General features: G+C 40.3%; 1 protein-coding gene across 1 annotated transcript in view; it reads right to left on the reverse strand.

The window, feature by feature from the left end:
• Nucleotides 1-15970: 15970 nt before the first annotated feature.
• The window catches only part of stam (signal transducing adaptor molecule (SH3 domain and ITAM motif) 1), a 57972-nt gene continuing 54406 nt past the window's right edge, over nucleotides 15971-19536 (reverse strand). Inside the window, exon 15 of the mRNA XM_048615921.1 lies at nucleotides 15971-19277. Within this exon, the coding sequence (XP_048471878.1) occupies nucleotides 19067-19277 (211 nt within the window). The 3' untranslated portion in view covers nucleotides 15971-19066. The remainder of the gene's footprint in view (nucleotides 19278-19536) is intronic.

Raw genomic sequence — 19536 nt, forward strand, 5'->3', positions numbered from 1 at the left:
GTGGTGCAGAAAAAAGTGCTGCACAATTAAAAACTTTCAATTTCGTATTAAACTATTGTTATACACTCAACTCAGAACGGAGGTAAGAACACGAGCTAAGTTAGTTTAATAGTGAGCAGAAAAATAAAACATGTATCCCGTCATTGTGGATTTAAACCTATATCCAGAAATGAAAGTCTATAAGATTTCCCATTCGTTTGGCTAGCAAGCATTTCAGAGAAAACAAAATATGTTGACGAGAGTCATATGGTGAGTCATCTGTGAATTTGCCTTTGATTATTATTTGTGGAATGGATAAGGCAATAAATACCAAATATTTTCTAAAATTGTGTGCCATACATTTTGAATACAGTAATGCCAAACACTTACCATTCTTTCATTTCAGACAGAATGCGCTTCTTGAACATCAGAAACTTCACTGGAACCCAAATGATCAAAGACACACATGCCACGTAAGCCACTGAACAGGCCAATATGAGTTGATATGATTTAAAATCCACAGGTTTACTTCTTTCCATGAAAATGGAGGCAAACTGCTCTGCAACCACAATTGTGGGAACACACAGAGCAACAAACTGCAGGACTTCAAATACAAAAAACTTAATTTTTGTTCCTGAAATCATTTTTTTGTTGTGAACTCCACTCAGCTGTAATGAATGCAAACTATTTTTACTCCTTCTTCATAGTCTGCATTAGGTTTATCTGCTTAAGACTATGACAGTTACAGGCTAAATATAGATTTTTATTGTCCCTTGACCTGAGAATGTCATTTTCTGCATCATAAAAAGGTTATTGGACAACTTAAACTGCCAGCTAGTCTTTGAAAGGTTCATAGTAACATGCTAACTTTTTGAATTATGTACCATGCAAATAATTGTTTTAAAGATAAACAGCTTTTGACACCATAGTGTTCAGGAAAATAAAATGATAACCTGATATCAAGGGTCAGAAAAGTTGATAAACAAGTTTCCAACAAAGATAGAGTTCCCCATTCTCATAAATAAATAGCAATTTGTTAGGTGTTCCATAGACACAATACTTCAATGAATAATGATTTCAAGAGTGTGTTCAAAATGTGAACATGGATTCTGCATAATCCAAGATGGAAGATGCAAAAGAAATTGTGGCTGTAAGAGCTGCTTCTTTTTTGAGGTGTTTCAGTGTTGGAGCTGATCTCCTCAAATTCTAGGAGCAGTAATTACCGTTTTATAAGCTGTTGCATTGTTTTGGAACTTTGTGAAAAAAATATCTCTACAAAATGGAGGAAGATAGACAAAAGATAGTGACCACATGGGCAGCGATTCAAATAGAGGAAGAAACCTACACTGCAGTCTGAACCAGCAATAACCCGTACAGCTGCTGCCTTTGCTGTCTGTTTTCAAGCATCTCTGGACATGGGGGTTCCTTCCAAGAAAACCAAATAAACAGTGAAAATCGTAGCTGACCTTCCAGAAGCTCACAGCAGGGGAACAGCTAAGTGGCTTTTTAAAAAGTGTAACCATACTGGTTTTCTTACGTAAATCTACAACTGTGAGTAGACTTTTTTTTTAATTATGTTATTATTTAGATCTGTCTCTTGATAAAACTTTAAAAGTATAAAAACATAGGTACTAAGCTGGCCTGGAGCAGCGTTTTTACAAGCAATCAGACTGTGCTTTTCTGGGTCTGTAGATTGTTAAGGTGCAAAGATGGCCTTTAGTAGAGTGATGTGCTCTTCCTGTTGGATGTGGGAGATTAGGGAGAGTTTCCATGTTACTGATGATTTCGTCTGCAGGAAGTGTGTTTGGTTGCAAATCCTATTGGATCACATGGTTTGGTTAGAGCAGCAGTTAGGGGAAATGAGGAATTTACAGGAGCCAGGCGGTGTGATGGATGGCAGTTGCAGGGAGGGAGATAAACCAAAGATACAGTCGGGTAGATGGGTTAACTCCAGGAAATCTAGGATAGGGTGGCCGATAGTGCAGGAGTCTCCTATGGCTATCCCCATTTCAAATATGTATACTGTTCGGAAAATGTAGGGGGTGATGGACTCTCAGAGGAATGTAGCACTGACAACCAGGTTTCTGATACTGAGACTGGCTGTAATGTACCGGGGATAAGCCAGGTTCCAAGCGATTGATTGTGATAGAGGACTCACTACAGAGGCACAGACAAACGATTCTGCAGCTGACAGCAAGACATTAGAATGGTGCATTGCCTCCTTGGAGCCATGATCAAACATATCTTGCAGAGAGTGCAGAATATTCTCAAAGGGGAGTGCAACCAGCAGGAAGTCATTGTACACATTGGAACTAATGACAAAGGAAGTGAAAAGGATGAGATTCTGAGGAGAGAATATAGGAAGTTTGGCAGGAATTTAGAAGTAGGTCCTCGAGGGTACTAATGTCTGGATTACCCCCGGTGCCACAAACTGGCAAGGATAGGAATAGGAGGATAGAACAGATGAATGTGTGGCTGAGGAGCTGGTGCAGGGGAAAAGGATTCGCATTTTTGGATCATTGAAATGTCTTCTAGGGTAGGAAGGACCTGGATAAGAAAGATGGATTGCACCTAAATTGGAAGAGAACTAATATACTAGTGGAGAGATTTGCTAGAGCTGCTCGGAAGGATTTAAACTAGTAAGGGAGCTGGGGGCAGACCAAAGGAGATAGGTGAGGAAAGAGATCAGTCTGAGACTGGTACAGTTGGGGAAAAAAAATGAAGTCAAACAGACAGGAACAAAGTAGAGAACAAGGTGGGACTGATAAATTAAACTGCATTTATTTCAATGCAAGATGCCTAACAGGTAAGGCACATGAACTCAGGGCATGCTTAGGAACATGGGACTGGCATATCATAGCAATTACAGAAATGTCGCTCAGGGATGTACAGGACTGGCAGCTTAATGTTCGGGGTATAGATGCTATAGGAAGGATCGAAAGATGGGCAAGAGAGAAGAGGGAGTGGCATTTTTGATTAGGGATGGCATAAGGGCTGTATTTAGGGAGGATATTCTCACAGCACCAGGGACCCGGGTTCATTTCCGCCCTCGGGTGACTGTCTGTGTGGAGTTTGCACATTCTCCCCACGTCTGCATGGATTTCCTCCAGGTGCTCTGGTTTCCTCCCACAGTCCAAAGATGTGCAGCGTAGGTGGATTGGCCATGCTAAGTTGCCCATAGTGCCCAGGGACATTTCGGTTAGGTGGGTTACACATGGGAAATACAAGGGTAGGAGAATGAGTTTGGGTAGGATGCTCTTCAGAGGGGTGGTGTGGACTTGTTGGGCCAAATGGCGTGTTTCCATATGTTATTTAGGAATACTTAGTAGTTAGAAGGTTTGTTAACAATTTAGTTAATTTGCTCACTGTTAGAGTTAGATAAATAATGTCAGGGGCTTATTTGACTTAACCACTAGAAGTTGCTGAAAGACAGGTTACTCACCTTTTCACACTCCTTTTAACAAATTATAGGGTGAGGTCCTCCTCTTTGGGTGTTTCAGTTTTGTTTCTCAGAGGGGGGGATCAACCCCTGCTTGACCTAAAACATTTCATGACTAAATCCATACTTCACTGCATATTAAAGCATATCCCTATTGTTATCATTTCTGGATTATGATCAAAAATGTATGACTTTGAAACCAAATTGTTTGGGATTGAAAGTCAACTTGGAAAATAGTTTGTTCAAATCTTTCATTGCCACAATATAATTTTAAGTGATTTTTCTGACTTAGGGCAATTGGGTAATTTTAAAATTATGGGGAATCATCGAATGATTAAAACACAGGCCATTTAGCCCTTTGTTTTTGTGCTGGCTGTCTGCTAGATAACCCTACTCTCCTGTCAATTTCCCCACAAATTTTCTGTTTGGATGATTATCCATTTCACTTTTGAATGCGCCATACGCTGAGCTGTTCTCCAGTCCGTAACCCTTCCAACAATGGGAGCAGATTGTTATCTATTCTGCCTAGATACGTTTGAAACTACATGCTGCTACTAAATATTCTCTCAACCTTCACTTCGCTGAGGAGTTCTGCATTCTCTCCATTACTATCATATTCTTCTTAAAGAATGGTATCCAGCATTCAACACAATATCCCAGTGAAGATCAAACCAGTTTTAACCACTTTCACAATCTGTCCTTTAATTATTTCAGCACTTGTACTTCCAGGTCTCTGTTTCCTGCACCCCTCTTACAAGCATATTCTTGAGAATATGTTAGCCCTTGTTATCCTTATCAAAATGTGTCACTTTACACTGTTCTGTATTAAATTACATTAGCCCACATTTGTCCATTCCACCAGTGTCCATACCCTCTCAATGTCGCTCACTGACTTCCCCACCACTTTCACTCGGCTACCTCACTCACAAGGCCAGCACTCACTCTAACTCTGCCACTGTACGTGCCTCTCACCAAAACTCATGGACTGCAACTCCCACTGGTGCGTGCATCATGTCCACTCAGTGCTCTTACCCACTTCATCTTCCCAAACTACTAACCTTCTCTGCCCTCTGTGCTTCCTACTCCCACACAGGGAAAACGTCATCACCTTCCTTGCCCCTGCAACATAATTAAATCCTCTCCCCAATAATTTCCATAATGCCCAATCTTATAGTTTAAAAGATCTCAAAATTTCATTGAAATTTGTTTTTTGCAATTTGATTTGATGTTACATGGGTGGCATTACAAATTAGTGGATGGATGATCAATATAAATGTCCCTAGCAGAGCTTCACATTCAAAAAACATACCGTGCTGCCAAAGAGAATAACAATAACTTACTTCGCCAACTCTGCATGTGGTCCCAGCCATTTTTACCAATTAGTGCACAGTTGACTTTGAATTGAAGATGCCAAGGTTTCGACTTTGTAGCCTGATTAGCGAGATACAGCTCCATTTGAGACACAGAATGAACCTGCCCTGTCCTTCATGTTCAAATCTTTCATTGCCACAATATAATTTTAGGTGATTTTTCTGACTTAGGGCAATTGGGTAATTTTAAAATTATGGGGAATCATCAAATGATTAAAACACAGGAGGCCATTTAAAAAATGACTGGATTCTGAGCATTTCACAACTTGCCTCAGATATGCTGAAGTGTTCCCACCCATTCTGTTGAGAGTAATTCTATTCACATGAGCAACCCAAGTACAGCATGAGATATCTACCGAGAATGTGCTTCAGGGAAAATGGATTTGGTTTGGATGACATCTATGAATGACGCACTGCATGGAGAAGGTTTTGAAACACTGCCCTCTGTTTGCCAGAGTCAGAAGTAAACAAGGTTAAAGCTAGTGTTCAGCAGGTAATCGATGTTCAACTCTGCCCAGGCTTCAGGCTAAAACTGAAGCTCATCATACCTTGTGTTTACTAGTTGTTTAGAATCTTTTTACATTCTTTGGAGTAGAAATATTGTGTAAAAAAGCAGAATTTGATTCAAGCTAAACATCACGAGTAACTTTGTGCAGCGAACAAAAATGTAAGATTGTGCATAATAAGGAAATACTTTGGGTATCAATGTACTATCACTTGCACACAGCTGAAATTGTGTCTACTGGTGAGAAACGTCAGACTCGTAGTCCAAACTATATCTGGTTTTAATTCCACAAGTTATTGTTTTATAATGCAGGGAATAAAATATGGGTGTGGAATTGAAACTGAGATAAGGTGAGGATCATAATCAACTTCATTCTGAGTACATGTATCGCTTGTGACAGAAATGTTTACTTGAGTTAGTTACAAATAAACTTTTTAAAAAGCCAGGTGGTGGGACTTATCTCCATCTATTTTTCCCCACAATAAAACTCGAGCTTTCTTGCTAAGTAATTTTCACACTTAGCTTATGGCGCACAAACATTTCTTCTTTCTAATAAATCGTTAATGATTATGACATCGTTTTTGTTGAAAGATCAGAGTTATACCTAAAATGAGCTGCCAGAGGTGGTAGAGGTGGATATAATTACAACATTTAAAAGCCATTTGGACAAGTACATGAATAAGAAAGGTTTAGAGAGATATGGGCTAAACACAGGCAAATGGGACATTTTTTTTAATCCCTACAGTGTGGAAACAGGCCAATCAGCCCAACAAGTCCACACCATCCCACCCAGACCCACCCCCCTACCTTTCCGCTGTAAGCCAGTAGTTCCTATGCCTAATCTATCTAACCTACACACCCCTGGTCTCTACAAGCAATTTAGCATGGCCAATCCACCTAACCTGCATATCTTTGGACTGTGGGAGGAAACCGGAGCACTTGATGGTCTTAACAGATAGATATCTGTCCATCTTCGGCTTGAATGTGCTGAATACGGAGCTTAAACTACCCTCTGGTGCAGGGAATTCTACCAATTCAGCAGACGCAGACCCGGAGAGAATGCACAAACTCCACACAGACAGGCGCCCGAGGGTGGAATCAAACCCAGTTCCCTGGCGCTGTGAGGCAGCTGTGCTAAGCACTGAGCTACCGTGTTATTGAGTTTAGGATACTTGGTCGGCACGGATGAGTTGGACTGAAGGGTCTGTTTCTGTGCTGTGTATGATTCTATGACTCTAATTAAAATTTAAAAGGAAACAAAAATCTTTAGCCAATATTTGCTTTGAAAACTCCAGGGGTTGGTGGAAAGCAGTTTCTCGGAAAACAGTAATACCTGCTCTTTGCTTAAAAAGACATAGTTCATTCATTTTATTTTGTTTCATTTAAAAATAACTAGGAAAGGTAGTTCAAAAATCAAGGAGAAAGATGCTTAATGAGGTAATAAGCACAAATAACTCCAACCAACCTTTGACCAACTGAAATAATTTAAGGATAATTTACTTCTCCAGCACTTTATTTTTTAACCATGATGTAGAGGTGCCAGTGTTTGACAGGGATGGACAAAGTCAGAAATCACATGACACCAGGTTATCATCCAACAGGTTTATTTGAAGTCACAAGCTTTCAGAGCACTGCTCCTTAGTCTGATCCAAAACATACTTAGCATAGCGCAAATTCAAAAGGGTTAACTAATTCCTGGGAAGAAGTATATCCTCTTAGAACAATACCAAGTAGATTGTCCCTATATTCTCTGGAGTTTAGAATCAGAGGTGATCCCATTCAAACATATAAACAAGAATTAGTGAAGTGCAGGATGTTTCCCATGGCTAGGGTGCTTAAAACCAAGGAACACAGTCAGGGACAGAGAAAGGGGCAGGCCATGGACTGAAATGAGGAGAAACATCTTCACTCAAAGGGTGCTGAATTGGTAGAATTCCCTGCACCAGAGGGTAGTTGAAGCTCAGTATTCAGTACATTCAAGCCAAAGATGGACAGATATCTATCTGTTAAGACCATCAAGGGATACAGGGGTAGTACAGGAGACTGGTGTTGCAGGAAGAACCACATATGGTCTCACTGAATAGCAGAGCAGACTTCAAGGACTGAATTGTTGATTCCTCTGCTTATTTCTTGTGCACTAATGTGAATTCTGTTGCTTTTCTGCTTAAGCTTTTAAAATATTACATTTTAAACACAAGTCAGGCCCAAATTCCTATGATAAAGAAATATTCAGAATATAATCCTGTTTATTCACTCCAAAGCAGACTTTTCCAACTCATCACACCTGGAAAAGCACAACATTCCAGCACACATGCAGAATAAGTTTTATAAGCTGATGTTACTAATCACAGAAACAGGGCAGAAAACATTGGCCTGTAAGTTAAAAGGAAACAGGCTAGCAATTATGCTCAGTGGACCTGTACCTAAATCGGTAAATCAGTTCTAAACTACTGAGATACAAAGACATCAACTATGGTGGGGTTTTTTTTGTAGAACAGTTAAAAACAGGTTTCTTACCCCTTGTGCTTAGTAGGGGACAGTGGACAAAATGGTTCAAATTGTTCCATGCATCTACCCTGCTCATCTCTGTAATTCTTCGAATTTTACAACCCTTCAAGATCTTGGGCTCCCTCAATTACGATAACTTGTACTTCCCGATTTGAACAGATGTATCACTGGCAGCAATGTCTTCTTCTACCTGAGCCCTAAGCTCTCAAACTTCCTCCACAAACTCCTGTACACTTCTCTCCTTTAAACCCTCAAAACTTAGCATTTTCACCAAATATATGGTCATCTGCCCTGATTTCTCCTTACGTGGATGACTGTCAAATGTTTGGTAATACTTCTATTAAGTAGCAAAGTATTAGTTACTGTTTTAAATGCATATACAAATGGTATATAATTGTAGATCATGTTATCACCTGCAAAAAAAAATAGAGAGGAGTTACATGAATTTCAGTTGAACTTTTAAACCTGCCACTGCCCAAGTATAAGCGTTAGCCTTGATGTCAGATTTTTTACTTTCTCTTTCTAGTGTAAGAGCAGAGGCCAGGCAGATCATACCAGACACTGCAGTCATTTTGTTGAATCAGAGATAGCAGAACTGCAGATGCTGGAGAATCTGAGACAACAAGGTGCAGAGCTGGATGAACACAGCAGGCCAAGCAGCATCATAGGAGCAGAAAGGCTGACGTTTCGGGCCTAGACCCTTCATCAGAAATGGGGGAGGGGAAGGGGGTTCTGAAATAAATAGGGAGAGAGTGGGAGGCGGATAGAAGATGGATAGAGGAGAGGAAACAAACAGGTCGAAGAGGCGGGGATGGAGCCAGTAAAGGTGAGTGTAGGTGGGGAGTTGGGGAGGGGATAGGTCAGTCCAGGGAGGACGGACAGGTCAAGGGGACGGGATGAGGTTAGTAGGTAGGAGATGGGGGTGCGGCTTGAGGTGGGAGGAGGGGATAGGTGGGAGGAAGAACAGGTTAGGGAGGCAGGGACGAGCTGGACTGGTTTTGGGATGCGGTAGGGGGAGGGGAGATTTTGAAGCTTGTGAAATCCACATTGATACCATTGGGCTGCAGTCATTTTTTTGAGAGCAGGTTCATTGAAAGTTTAGCAAAATAATTTGAGATGTTGATTAAAAAAGTAAGGTTCATATTGCAAGGGAAATCTAATTGCTTTCCATGTGGACTCAAAGAAGATAAGCACACCAGATAAGAAACTATTTACAAAGAGAATACCTCTACAATGACATCAACAAGGTCAAACCATTCTAGTAAGCTAGAATACTGGGATCTACATGACAATTACAATGGTACATCCTGTACATCAAAAGCAGGCCAAACCAACCTAGCCAGTTACTAGTCCTGGCAAAGGGTTTTGGCCCGAAATGTTGACTTACCTGCTCCTCGGATGCTGTCTGACCTGCTATGCTTTTCTAGCCTAATATTATAGACTCTGGTTTACAGTATCTGCAGTCCTTACTGTCTCCTAGCCAATCACCGCCCATTCGTCAAGAGATGGAAGGTGTCATCAACAGTGCTATCAAATTGATCAGCAATAACAAACTCAAGGGCACCCAGTTTGGGTTCCACCAGGGCCACTCAGCTCCTGACCTCATTACAGCCTTGGTTCAAACATGGACAAAAGAGTTGAATTCCAGAGGTGAGGTGAGAGTGACAGCCCTTGATATCAAGGAGCTCAACCAAAACTGGAGTCAATGGGAATAGAGGGAAAAATTATCCATTGGCTGGCGATATACGTGGCACAAAAGGAAAATTGTGTTTGTTGGAGTTCAGTCATCTCAACATAAGGACGCCTCCGCAGGAGTTCCTCAGGGTTGTGTCCAAGGTTCATCAATAACCTTCTCTCCATTGTATACGTCAAAAGCGGTGATGTTCACCAATGAACGTGCAATGTTCATCACCATTCGAGACTCCTGATATGTTGAAGCAGTACACTTTCCAATGCAGCAAGACCTGGACAATATCCAGGCTTAGGCTGAAGAGTGGCAAGTAACATTTGTGCCATACAAATGCCAGGCAATGACCATCTCTAATAAGACACAACCTAACCACCACCCTTTGATATTAAAGGGCAAACAATCACTGAATCTCTCACTATCAACACCCCAGGAGTTACCATTGACCAGAAATTGAACTAGACTGAAAGGCTAGGAATTCTGCAGCAATTATTCACCTCCTGACTCCCCAAAACCTGTCCACTATCCACAAGTCACGAGTATGATGGAATACTCTGCACTTGCTTGCATGAGTGCATCTCCAACAATGTTCAAGAAGCTTGACACCATCCAGGACTAAGCAGCCTGCTTGACTGACATCACATCTATAAACATTCAATCCCTTTTAGCAGCAATGTCTACCATCTAAAAGATGCACTACATAAATTCACCAAGGCTCCTTCGCCAAACCTACAACAACTTCCATCTAGAAGGACAAGGGCACATGAATGGGAACACCAGCACCTTCAAGTTTTCATCCAAGCCACTTTATTATTCATCAAAAGTAACAGTATTGTTGAGGCTGTATCATTAAACATATTCAATGCTGAGATAGGCAGATTTTTAAATCGGTAAGAAAATCAAAGTTTATGGGGAAAAGGCACAAAAGTGGAGTTGAGGATAATTAGATTAGCTGTCATCTCATTGAATGGTGGAACAGACTTGATGAGAAAATAGCCTATTCTGTCTCTATGTCTTACAATCGTAATTCAGTAATTTCTGTTGCCTTTCAGTTGGGGGAAAATGGTCTCATTGTAGTAATGTCACTGGGTTAGTAATCCTGAGGCCCAGGTTAATGGACAAGTCACCTGGTCACATTTAAGTTTAATTAATAACTCTGGAGTTTAAAATAAGCTGGTCTCATCATCTTCATCAAATCCCTACAGGCCCTTCGGCCCAACAAGTCCACACTGACCTGCAGAGCCTCCCATCCAGACCCATCCCCCTATAACCAACCTAATCTACACATTCCTGAACACTATGGGCAATTGAGCATGACCAATCCACCTAACCTGCACACCTTTGGACTGTGGGAGGGAACTGGAGCACCAGGAGGAAACCCACGCAGACACGGACAGATGTGCAAACTCCACACAGACAGTCACCCAAGGGTGGAATTGGACCCAGGTCCTTGGCACTGTGAGGCAGCGTGCCGCCCACAGTAACGGTGGTTACTATTATTGTTTATAAACTCATTTAGTTCATTAATGTCTTTTGGGGGAAAAAATTTACAGTTCTTACCAGTCTGGCCTCAATGTGACTGTAGGCCCAAAGGAACGTGATTGAATCTTAATGCCCCCTGAAAAGGCAATTAGAAATGATAAATGCTGATTACTTAGACAATGCACTGTTCTACTACACACCTATAATAATATCTTCAGCAGCTCAAAAAAGAAACTTTTCCCATTTACAACTGTGAAACTAGAATAATCGCTGGAATTTTGCATGAAAAACAATTAAAATGTTTCCACTATTTATCAGCATTGCAACTTTAACTTGTGGAAAATCATGAATTTAGTGGGGGGTTTTTCCACCCCAAGTTGAATAGGCTTAAACTAAATCTAAAAACAGATTAAATTGTTTAATTCTATTTTTGATAAACTGTGCAAGAGTAAAAATGAGGAGAAAGAAAATGGGAGACTACCACTTGTCATTAAAATTTTAAATTTGAGCTTGTGCAGTCTGGGTAGTTGTTAAGATTTCATCAATGCTAATTTAGTTTGCAATAGAGTTTCAAAAAATTAAGAAATAATCTTACCTCAATATAGGTTTCAAAACATGACGGAATCTTGCTCAAGATTTTCAGTTTAGAGGAAGGAGTTGCAGATGGACCAATTACTAATCTAGTGATGCATTTGAAAATCTCAGTGCATCCAAAACACACCACAGTCAATGACTATCTTGATGTTGCCATAGGCAAACAATCAATTCTCAGACAGCAAGGCTCCATAAACAAATTGAGATAAATGGCCAGATAATCTGTTTTAGTAATGTTGACTAGAACACAGTGCAAAATTTGCACTTCTCTTTATAATACCACGGATTCTTTCATGTCTGTCTGTTCAGGCACACAGGGTTTTGTTTTAATATTTCATTCAATAGATGGCATTCTCAATTCTGCAGCACTTCTCTGTACTGCACTGAAGTATCAGCCACTGAGGAACTTGGGCTCAAAACCCTTTAGAAAGACAACAGCAGTGATAATGTCACTAGACTAGTAATACAGCGCTCCAGTTTATATTCTGGGGACCCAGTTTAAAATCTGAGAGAGACGGTAAAATTTGAATTCAATAAAATCTGGAATTAAAAACTAGTTGAATGGTGACCATGTAACCAATAGACTGTCATTTTAAAAAGTCTCATCTGGTCACATGTCTTTGCAGAAAAGAAATTTGTTGTCATGTAGACCAGACCAGGTAAGTCCAAACTCTCAGCAATGTGGTTGATTCTTAAGTGTTCTGAGATGGACCAGCAAACCATTCAATTTTACCAAAACTACTACAAAGTCTAAAGAAAAGGACAAAACCTGACTGACTAGCCAGCATCGACCTAGGTATTGGAACTGATATTGGCAAACAGAGCCCTGTCAGGCCTACACAGTTAATCTTGGTATTATCTGGGAGCTCATGTCAAAATTAGGAAAACAAAGCCTGACAGTCATTTTCATTTATGCCTTATAAACTATAACCTATACATCACCAGCACATTCCAGGGTGTGTTCTTCCCTCCAGTGGTGTGGGTGCACATGGCTACAGGAATCGATTAGGCAATTAGATAGTGGTGCATAAATTCGAATCCTGAGTTGCTCATTAGCATAACTAATGACTGAATTGTTTGAGTCTTAAAAGCCAAACCTTCTAGACTGGGTCTGGAACAGGTGGTGAGGGAACAAAGAGGAAGAACTTACTTGACTTTGCCCTCATCAATCTACAGCTTTGTCTGCGTAGAGGAGGCGGCAGCTCCACACACATCCCCATCCTCAATGATGGAGGATCCCAGCATATCGATGCAAAATACTGGACTGAAGCATTTGCATCCATCTTCAACCAGAAGTGCCACGTGGATGATCAGCCTCCTATTGAGGTCCCCAGAATCTCAGATGCCAGTCTTCAGTTAACTTGATTCTCCCCACATGACCCAAAGAGTGGCTGAAAGCACTGAATATTGCAACAGCTACGGGCTTCGAAAATATTTCAGCATACACACTGGAGATATGCTCCAGAACAAGCTGTGCCCCCAGCCAAGCTGTTCCAGAACAGCTACAACATTAGCATCTACCCAACGAATGATGGGCTAAATTGCCCACATACATATAGTCCACAAATAACTGGACAAGTCCAACCCATAAAATGTAGTAACAGAGGCCATTCAGCCAGTCTTGTGGTGCCCAGAACTGTACACAGTACTCTAGCTCACAAAGTCATGCATCACTGTCACCTTCTTGCTTTTACATTCTATGTCCCTATTAATGAAGCGAAGAACACTACTTTACTAACTGCTCCCTCTACCTGCAATCATCTGCACAAACATACACCCAGGACCCTCTGCTCCTGCATGCCTATTTTATATGGTCTTTAATTGTTTTTCCAAACAAGTGCATCAACTCACAATTCTCTGCATTGAACCTCATCTGCCACCTATCCACCGATTCCATCAAATTGGCAGGTCTACACAGTCCTCAGTTCACAAGTCTTCCAAATTTCATGTTGTTATCTGCAAACTTTGAAATTATCTCCTGTACACCAAAGATCCAAATCATTAATACAGATCAGGAAAAAGCACTGGTCCCAATATCGACACTTGAGCTCATCCAAACATCTGCAAAAGCCTAATTCCTCTACATCCCGTCGTTGCTGGCATTAGAAATAATGCACCAGGGAACATCTGGTTCAGACAGTGGGCCAAATCATTGACTTAGTGATACAAAATACTGAAATCTCCTTTCTAACAGAAAAGTTTGCACTTTCTCCCCACGCGTGTGGGTTTCCTCTGGGTGCACTGGTTTCCTCCCACAGTCCAAAGATGTGCAGGGTAGGTGGATTGGCTATGCTAAATTGCCCGTAGTGCCCGGGGATGTTTAGGTAGGTGGGTTAGACATGGGAAATGCAGGGTTACAGAGATAGGGTAGGGCGTTGAGTCTGGGTCCTGATACTCTTTGGACGATCAGTGAGGACTCAAATGGGCCGAATGGCCTGTTCCACACTGTAAAAAACAAAAAGGCAGCACGGTGGCTCAGTGGTTAGCACTGCTGCCTCACAGTGCCAGGGACCCGGGTTCAATTCCATCCTCGGGCAACAGTCTGTGTGCAGTTTGCACATTCCCCCCATGGGTTTCTGCAAGCGCTCTGGTTTCCTCCCACAGTCCAAAGATGTGCAAGTTCGGTGAATTGGCTATGCTAAATTGCCTGTAGTGTTCAGGGATGTGCAGGCTAGGGGGGTTAGCCATGGGAAATACAGGAATAGGGTAGGGGGAAAATCGGTCTTGGTCAGATGCTCTTCGGAAGATCAGCATGGACCTGTTGGGCTGAAAGGCCTGTTTCCACACTGTAGGCCCCAAAGGACTGCAGCTGTTCAGGCAGTCAGCTCACCACCACCTTTTCCAGAGCAATTAGTGACAAACAATAAATGCTAGCCAAGACACCACCGTGAAGCAAAATGTTAAAACTTTTGGCTTCATGCAAGTGCTAATAATAGTGTGAAATGTTGGCATCTATTTTTTAAAACCTCTTCCACAGATCTTTCAACAAATTAGTTGAAGCAAGCTAAATATAAGCAGTCATACATCAAATGAGTTGCTAATTATTCATGAAAATAATTCATAATTATTTAGCACCCTTAATATAATGAAGGAACAAAAAAATGCTTCAGGGGAGCAATATCAACAAATCGTGGAATAGAATCAGGAGATATTCAGTCAAAAATCTGATCCAAAAATTAGTCTTTAAAGGAACAAGTGTCTTAAAGGTGGAGAGGGAGGTAGACAAGCACAAAGGGAATTCCAGAACCTGAGGCCTAGGCAAATTGAGGCACAGCCACCTATACTGGAGCAATTAAAATTGGGGGTGTACAAGAAGCGAGAATTGGAAGATGTCGATATTTTGGGAGAATTGGGGGTCTGCAACAGGTAACAGAGATCAAAAGAGAACATACTTTGAAAAGAAGGACAATCATTTTAATATCAAGTGTTGCTTGACCAGGAACCCAGCCAGTGAGGAGAGGGAGTAGGGGAATGATACTTGCAGACTTTTGCATGATGTCAAGTTTATAGGGTAGAATGTGGGGAAACCAACCAGCAACTGTATTGGAATAGCTGAGCCTAAAAATTATGAATGCATGAAGTTTTCAGCAATAGATGAGCTCAGACTGGTGCAAATTTGGACAATGCTATGGAGGTGGAAATAGGTGGTCTTAGTAAGGCATAACTAAACGGTTGCAAGTTCATCTCAAGAGCAAATGTGATATCAAGGCTGTGAACAGACTGGCTGGATCTCAACCGGTTGTCAGTGGTAGGGATGGCATCAACAGCAAGGAAACAAAGTTTAGAGTAAGCACCAAAAACAAAGACAAAAGACAATGTCTTTAGTCTTCTTAACATTTGATTGGAGGATACTTCTGCTCATTGAGTACTGCATGTTAAATAAGCAATACATTGGGTACAGAAATATCCAAAACAAATCCAACTCAGCGTTCATACAGCAATGGCCCAAAGACTGGATGCCTACTATTAAGAGGAGGCAATATAAGACAAAAGAACCAAAATCTATAGCTCCTGCTTAGGTACAAAAAGATGGTCAAAACAGTGGCAAAAATTAAGAACACAAGTCTACTTACTCAGTATGACTTGTGACCCTACTTAATGAATTTCTACAAAAAGTTAAAAATACCAAAGCAACAAACTGCATTCATTTGTTTAAATGCAAGTGGGGTTGAACAGATCACCCGATTCACATTTGGTAGTGACCTCAAGATGGTTTATATTATGACTAGGTAAACTAAAAGTTTAAAAACAAAAGGAGCATAAAAGGCAGTGTTTTTTCAAGGAAGCACTAAACCATTTTGTAGATATTGCAGAAAACAGGAACTAGAGCACTGACCTATGAAACAATTTAAATGAATTGACACCAGTACAATTTGAGTTTCAGTATTTATTTAAACTATTCTTGGTTGATCACAGGTCAACTGTGAAATTATCTCCCAATGAAGATTACTGATATTTTTTTCTTTTTTTTTAAACTCATGACATGCAGTAGAATAAGAAATGTTATGATAGAATGGTCTTGGAATTTTTGCATTCAGGCATTCTGTTATGAGTTATTTGAAAGCTAACAAGTCAAAGTTAATACAAACACAAGTTCTAGTCATTTTACAGCTTTTTCTTAAATTCAAAATTTTTAAAATATTGTTGAAACATACTTCAGCATTCTTTAGCACAAATGTTTTCACATTTTATACATGGATCTTTGCTTATTTTCTTACAAGTCCCCTTGAAAATGATTTGTATAAATGGGCAACAGAGCACAAATTAATTAGCATTTTCATGTTCTCTGATTAGTGTTAAATAAACATTCAACTGAATTTGTAAAATTATGGACCATTAGTGTACTGCTTTTGTGCATTTAGAGAAAAAAGCTTAATGCTTACATCTGTTAACCTGCACGTTAACTAACACATTTCCAACTAAATTTGACATTGTATGGCATTGAAGTAAGCAAACAATGTGATCATTTTGAACATTAGAAAACCTAACAAAATATTTATTTCAAGACATTTAAAAAAGCTTAAATACAACAAACATTTGCAAAAAAATCACACCTCCAGTTTAAATTACTGAATCAAAGGAGCGCCATCCTCATGTAAGCTTCATCTTTCCAAAACCACTTGCAAACGGAATGAATAATGTTGGCGATAAAATTACTGTGTTACTTGACTGCAATATTCTTGCATAAATGCACTGGTTTGGTCCCTTCCGAAACAAGGTCACATCAAGTACTTTATTCATGAAGGTAGTGTCTTTAAAAAGGATAGAATCTCTAAAGTCAAAGACTATGACAAACACCTACCTTTTTTATAAAAATAAGGCTTCCAAACATGATAAAAGAAAAGATCGCAATGAACCAACATACAAGTCTGAATGTCCTGCTTCGCATTACCCAGTAAGTTCACTAATGCACTAAATACCAGTACAACAGCCCTAGTGAAGACTGTAAATGAGAAGGATATTCAATTTTTAGCCAAATTTTTTAATGCTCTGCCGCTATCCCAATGGGAATGAGAGCAGAGTCGGAAAGGTGTGGAGCTTTGTGTCACTGGTCTTCATACAGTTCCTTAGCTCCATGACCTACCCTGAGACATTTTCTCAAGTCAGGACCTGAAGTGGACGCTGCAAGGCTGCTGCCCACAAACCGAAACTGACCAAGCTAATTCTGTAGCAAGACCAGTTGTCAGAAGCCTGCTGTGTGTGCATGTATTTGCTGGGGATGGAAGGGGGATATTTTCCAGTTGGTCTCCATGTCACCATAGGCAGTGGAGAACAGTTACCTAGAGACACTGCTCAGCAGTTGATTGGCAGGGTGGTGGAGGGGAGATGAGGACTTCAGACATGTTCCCTTCATGTCTGCCTGAGTTCAGCAGCAACCACAGGCTATCCTGTAGAAGGGTTATATTTGCATTTTGATGAATGGCCTGGCCACAAAGACCTTTTCTTTATTTTACATTTGAATAAAAAGTTGGAAAGAGGGCTCCTCCATTTTCCTCCCTTGCCCACCCACTGCTGTTGCACTGCTGCTAATTCCAAGCAGGAGGGTCTGCTAATGGTCCACCAGCTTTGATAGATCACCTGCCATCCTTCAATGGACTGCAAACCTGGTCTCTGAACAAAAATGGCCAATTTACGGAAATGTGCAGTTGAGTGAATGTATGTTTGCCCACTATTTCAGTATTAAATTGTCAAGTCCTAAAGACTATGGGAAAATCTGCCACGTGTCTTCATAGCCATAGTACTCCAACTCTTTTAATTCAACAATTTTCAAACAGTTGGTCAAGATAAAGATAGGACATATTAAAATTCCTTTGGCGTTATTTAAGTTCTCGACTTGTCTTCTAAACTCTTTCAACCATCATTGCAGAAGCTATCGAATCTCAGTCTCAATTCAAACTTTTATTCCACACAGTTTACTCCAATTCTGACCAGGGATCAACAGCAGCCTTTGCTTCAAAGCTGGGATTTGGGAGTTTTGGCAGTAAAATTGGAGTGCTATGTTAAAAGAAAACTCCGTGCACCACCACAGTAACACCAGAACTATATATATTAAGAAATTGTTTGACAGGAGGTTTACATCCCAGCAGCTGTATTGAAATTCCAGTTTTCATTTTGGACTTTGTCACATTCATTTTACCTTGGAGTAGAATAGTTTCTTCCTTCTAGAAAATAAGTACTTTCTAATCCCAACAGTAATTGGCTGCCTGACCCTGAGGAAATAACAGAATGAGAAAATCAGAGTTGTACTGCTGAACTGCATACAGTTGCAAAGTGGCTCATAATAAGTCTTCTGGCCTTCCACTGAGAAATTAAACCCAAAAACTTTTACTATTTAAAAAATGCATACTGCATATAAAGTTATTTTTATAGTACTGCTAGCAGTATAGTTTCCATTTTAAACACCAAAGTGGACTTACTGGGGTGCATAAAGTATTGCAACAGGTTATTTACTCGGGTAGTTATTCTGGTCCAAAGGAGAAAGATCACTGCAGGCATTTGGGAGGTCACTTTTGACGAAGTGCAAAATGAGACTACATAGATTTCATTCTTCACATCGTAGGGAAAAACAAATTTTATAATATACATATATAACTTAAAATTACTACAAAACTTTGATAATCTAAATTTAAAGCCAACACGAATTAATTTCTATACCACCTGCAGCAGTTTATGTTCACGCATTTACTTATAGCTATCAAATTTAACATTAATGCAGTAAATCAATGCACGTACACGAAACTAACAACCAGTCCCACAATTTCCCACAAAACAGGAAGTTATGTTCATTATAAATAGCTGCAGTCATTGTGAGAACATAACATTTGACTGGGGCAGGTTATCATTCGTACTCCTTCAGCACAAGGTGGTTTTGTTTGTGAAAAAAAAAGTTCGGTGCAGTCTGCGCAGATTGATGACTTTCAATTCCTGTAAATTGCACTACTACCTATTCGTTCCTAGCCGATGTCAAGGATAAGATGGATGAGAGGGAGTGATCACATTTCCTATAGAAGTGCTTTCTGTGAGTAAGGAGATTGTTGCTGACTGGTGGACTGTTGCCCATGGCTTGCTGAGGCAACACTATAGTTTGGCATCTGCTGTCCATTTAGGCCAGTACTTTGGTAACTAGTCATGTCAACATTTGAAGGGGCAGGTTGATTACAGACAGATGCTTGCGTTAGGTATGTATTTGCATTCACAGTACTGTCCACTGCACTAAAGAAAAAAAAAAAGAAACATTCAATTAATTACCTGCTTTTGCATCACATTACAATACTTGCATTTTATTTAACATACATAGTAAATAGCTAAAAACACAATTATTTTATGAAAAGACATGATCCCATAACTGAAGTTTCAAGGATGTTTCTCAGTGATAGGATATGTGTATTTTCTAATCAACTTGTTCAGAGATATTATAACACAACTCTAGGATAAGTGGTGGAGGAACACAGCAGGCCAGGCAGCATCAGAG

Source organism: Rhincodon typus, chromosome 2, assembly GCF_021869965.1.
Source record: "Rhincodon typus isolate 14 chromosome 2, sRhiTyp1.1, whole genome shotgun sequence".
In the NCBI taxonomy this organism is placed as follows: Eukaryota; Metazoa; Chordata; class Chondrichthyes; order Orectolobiformes; family Rhincodontidae; genus Rhincodon; species Rhincodon typus.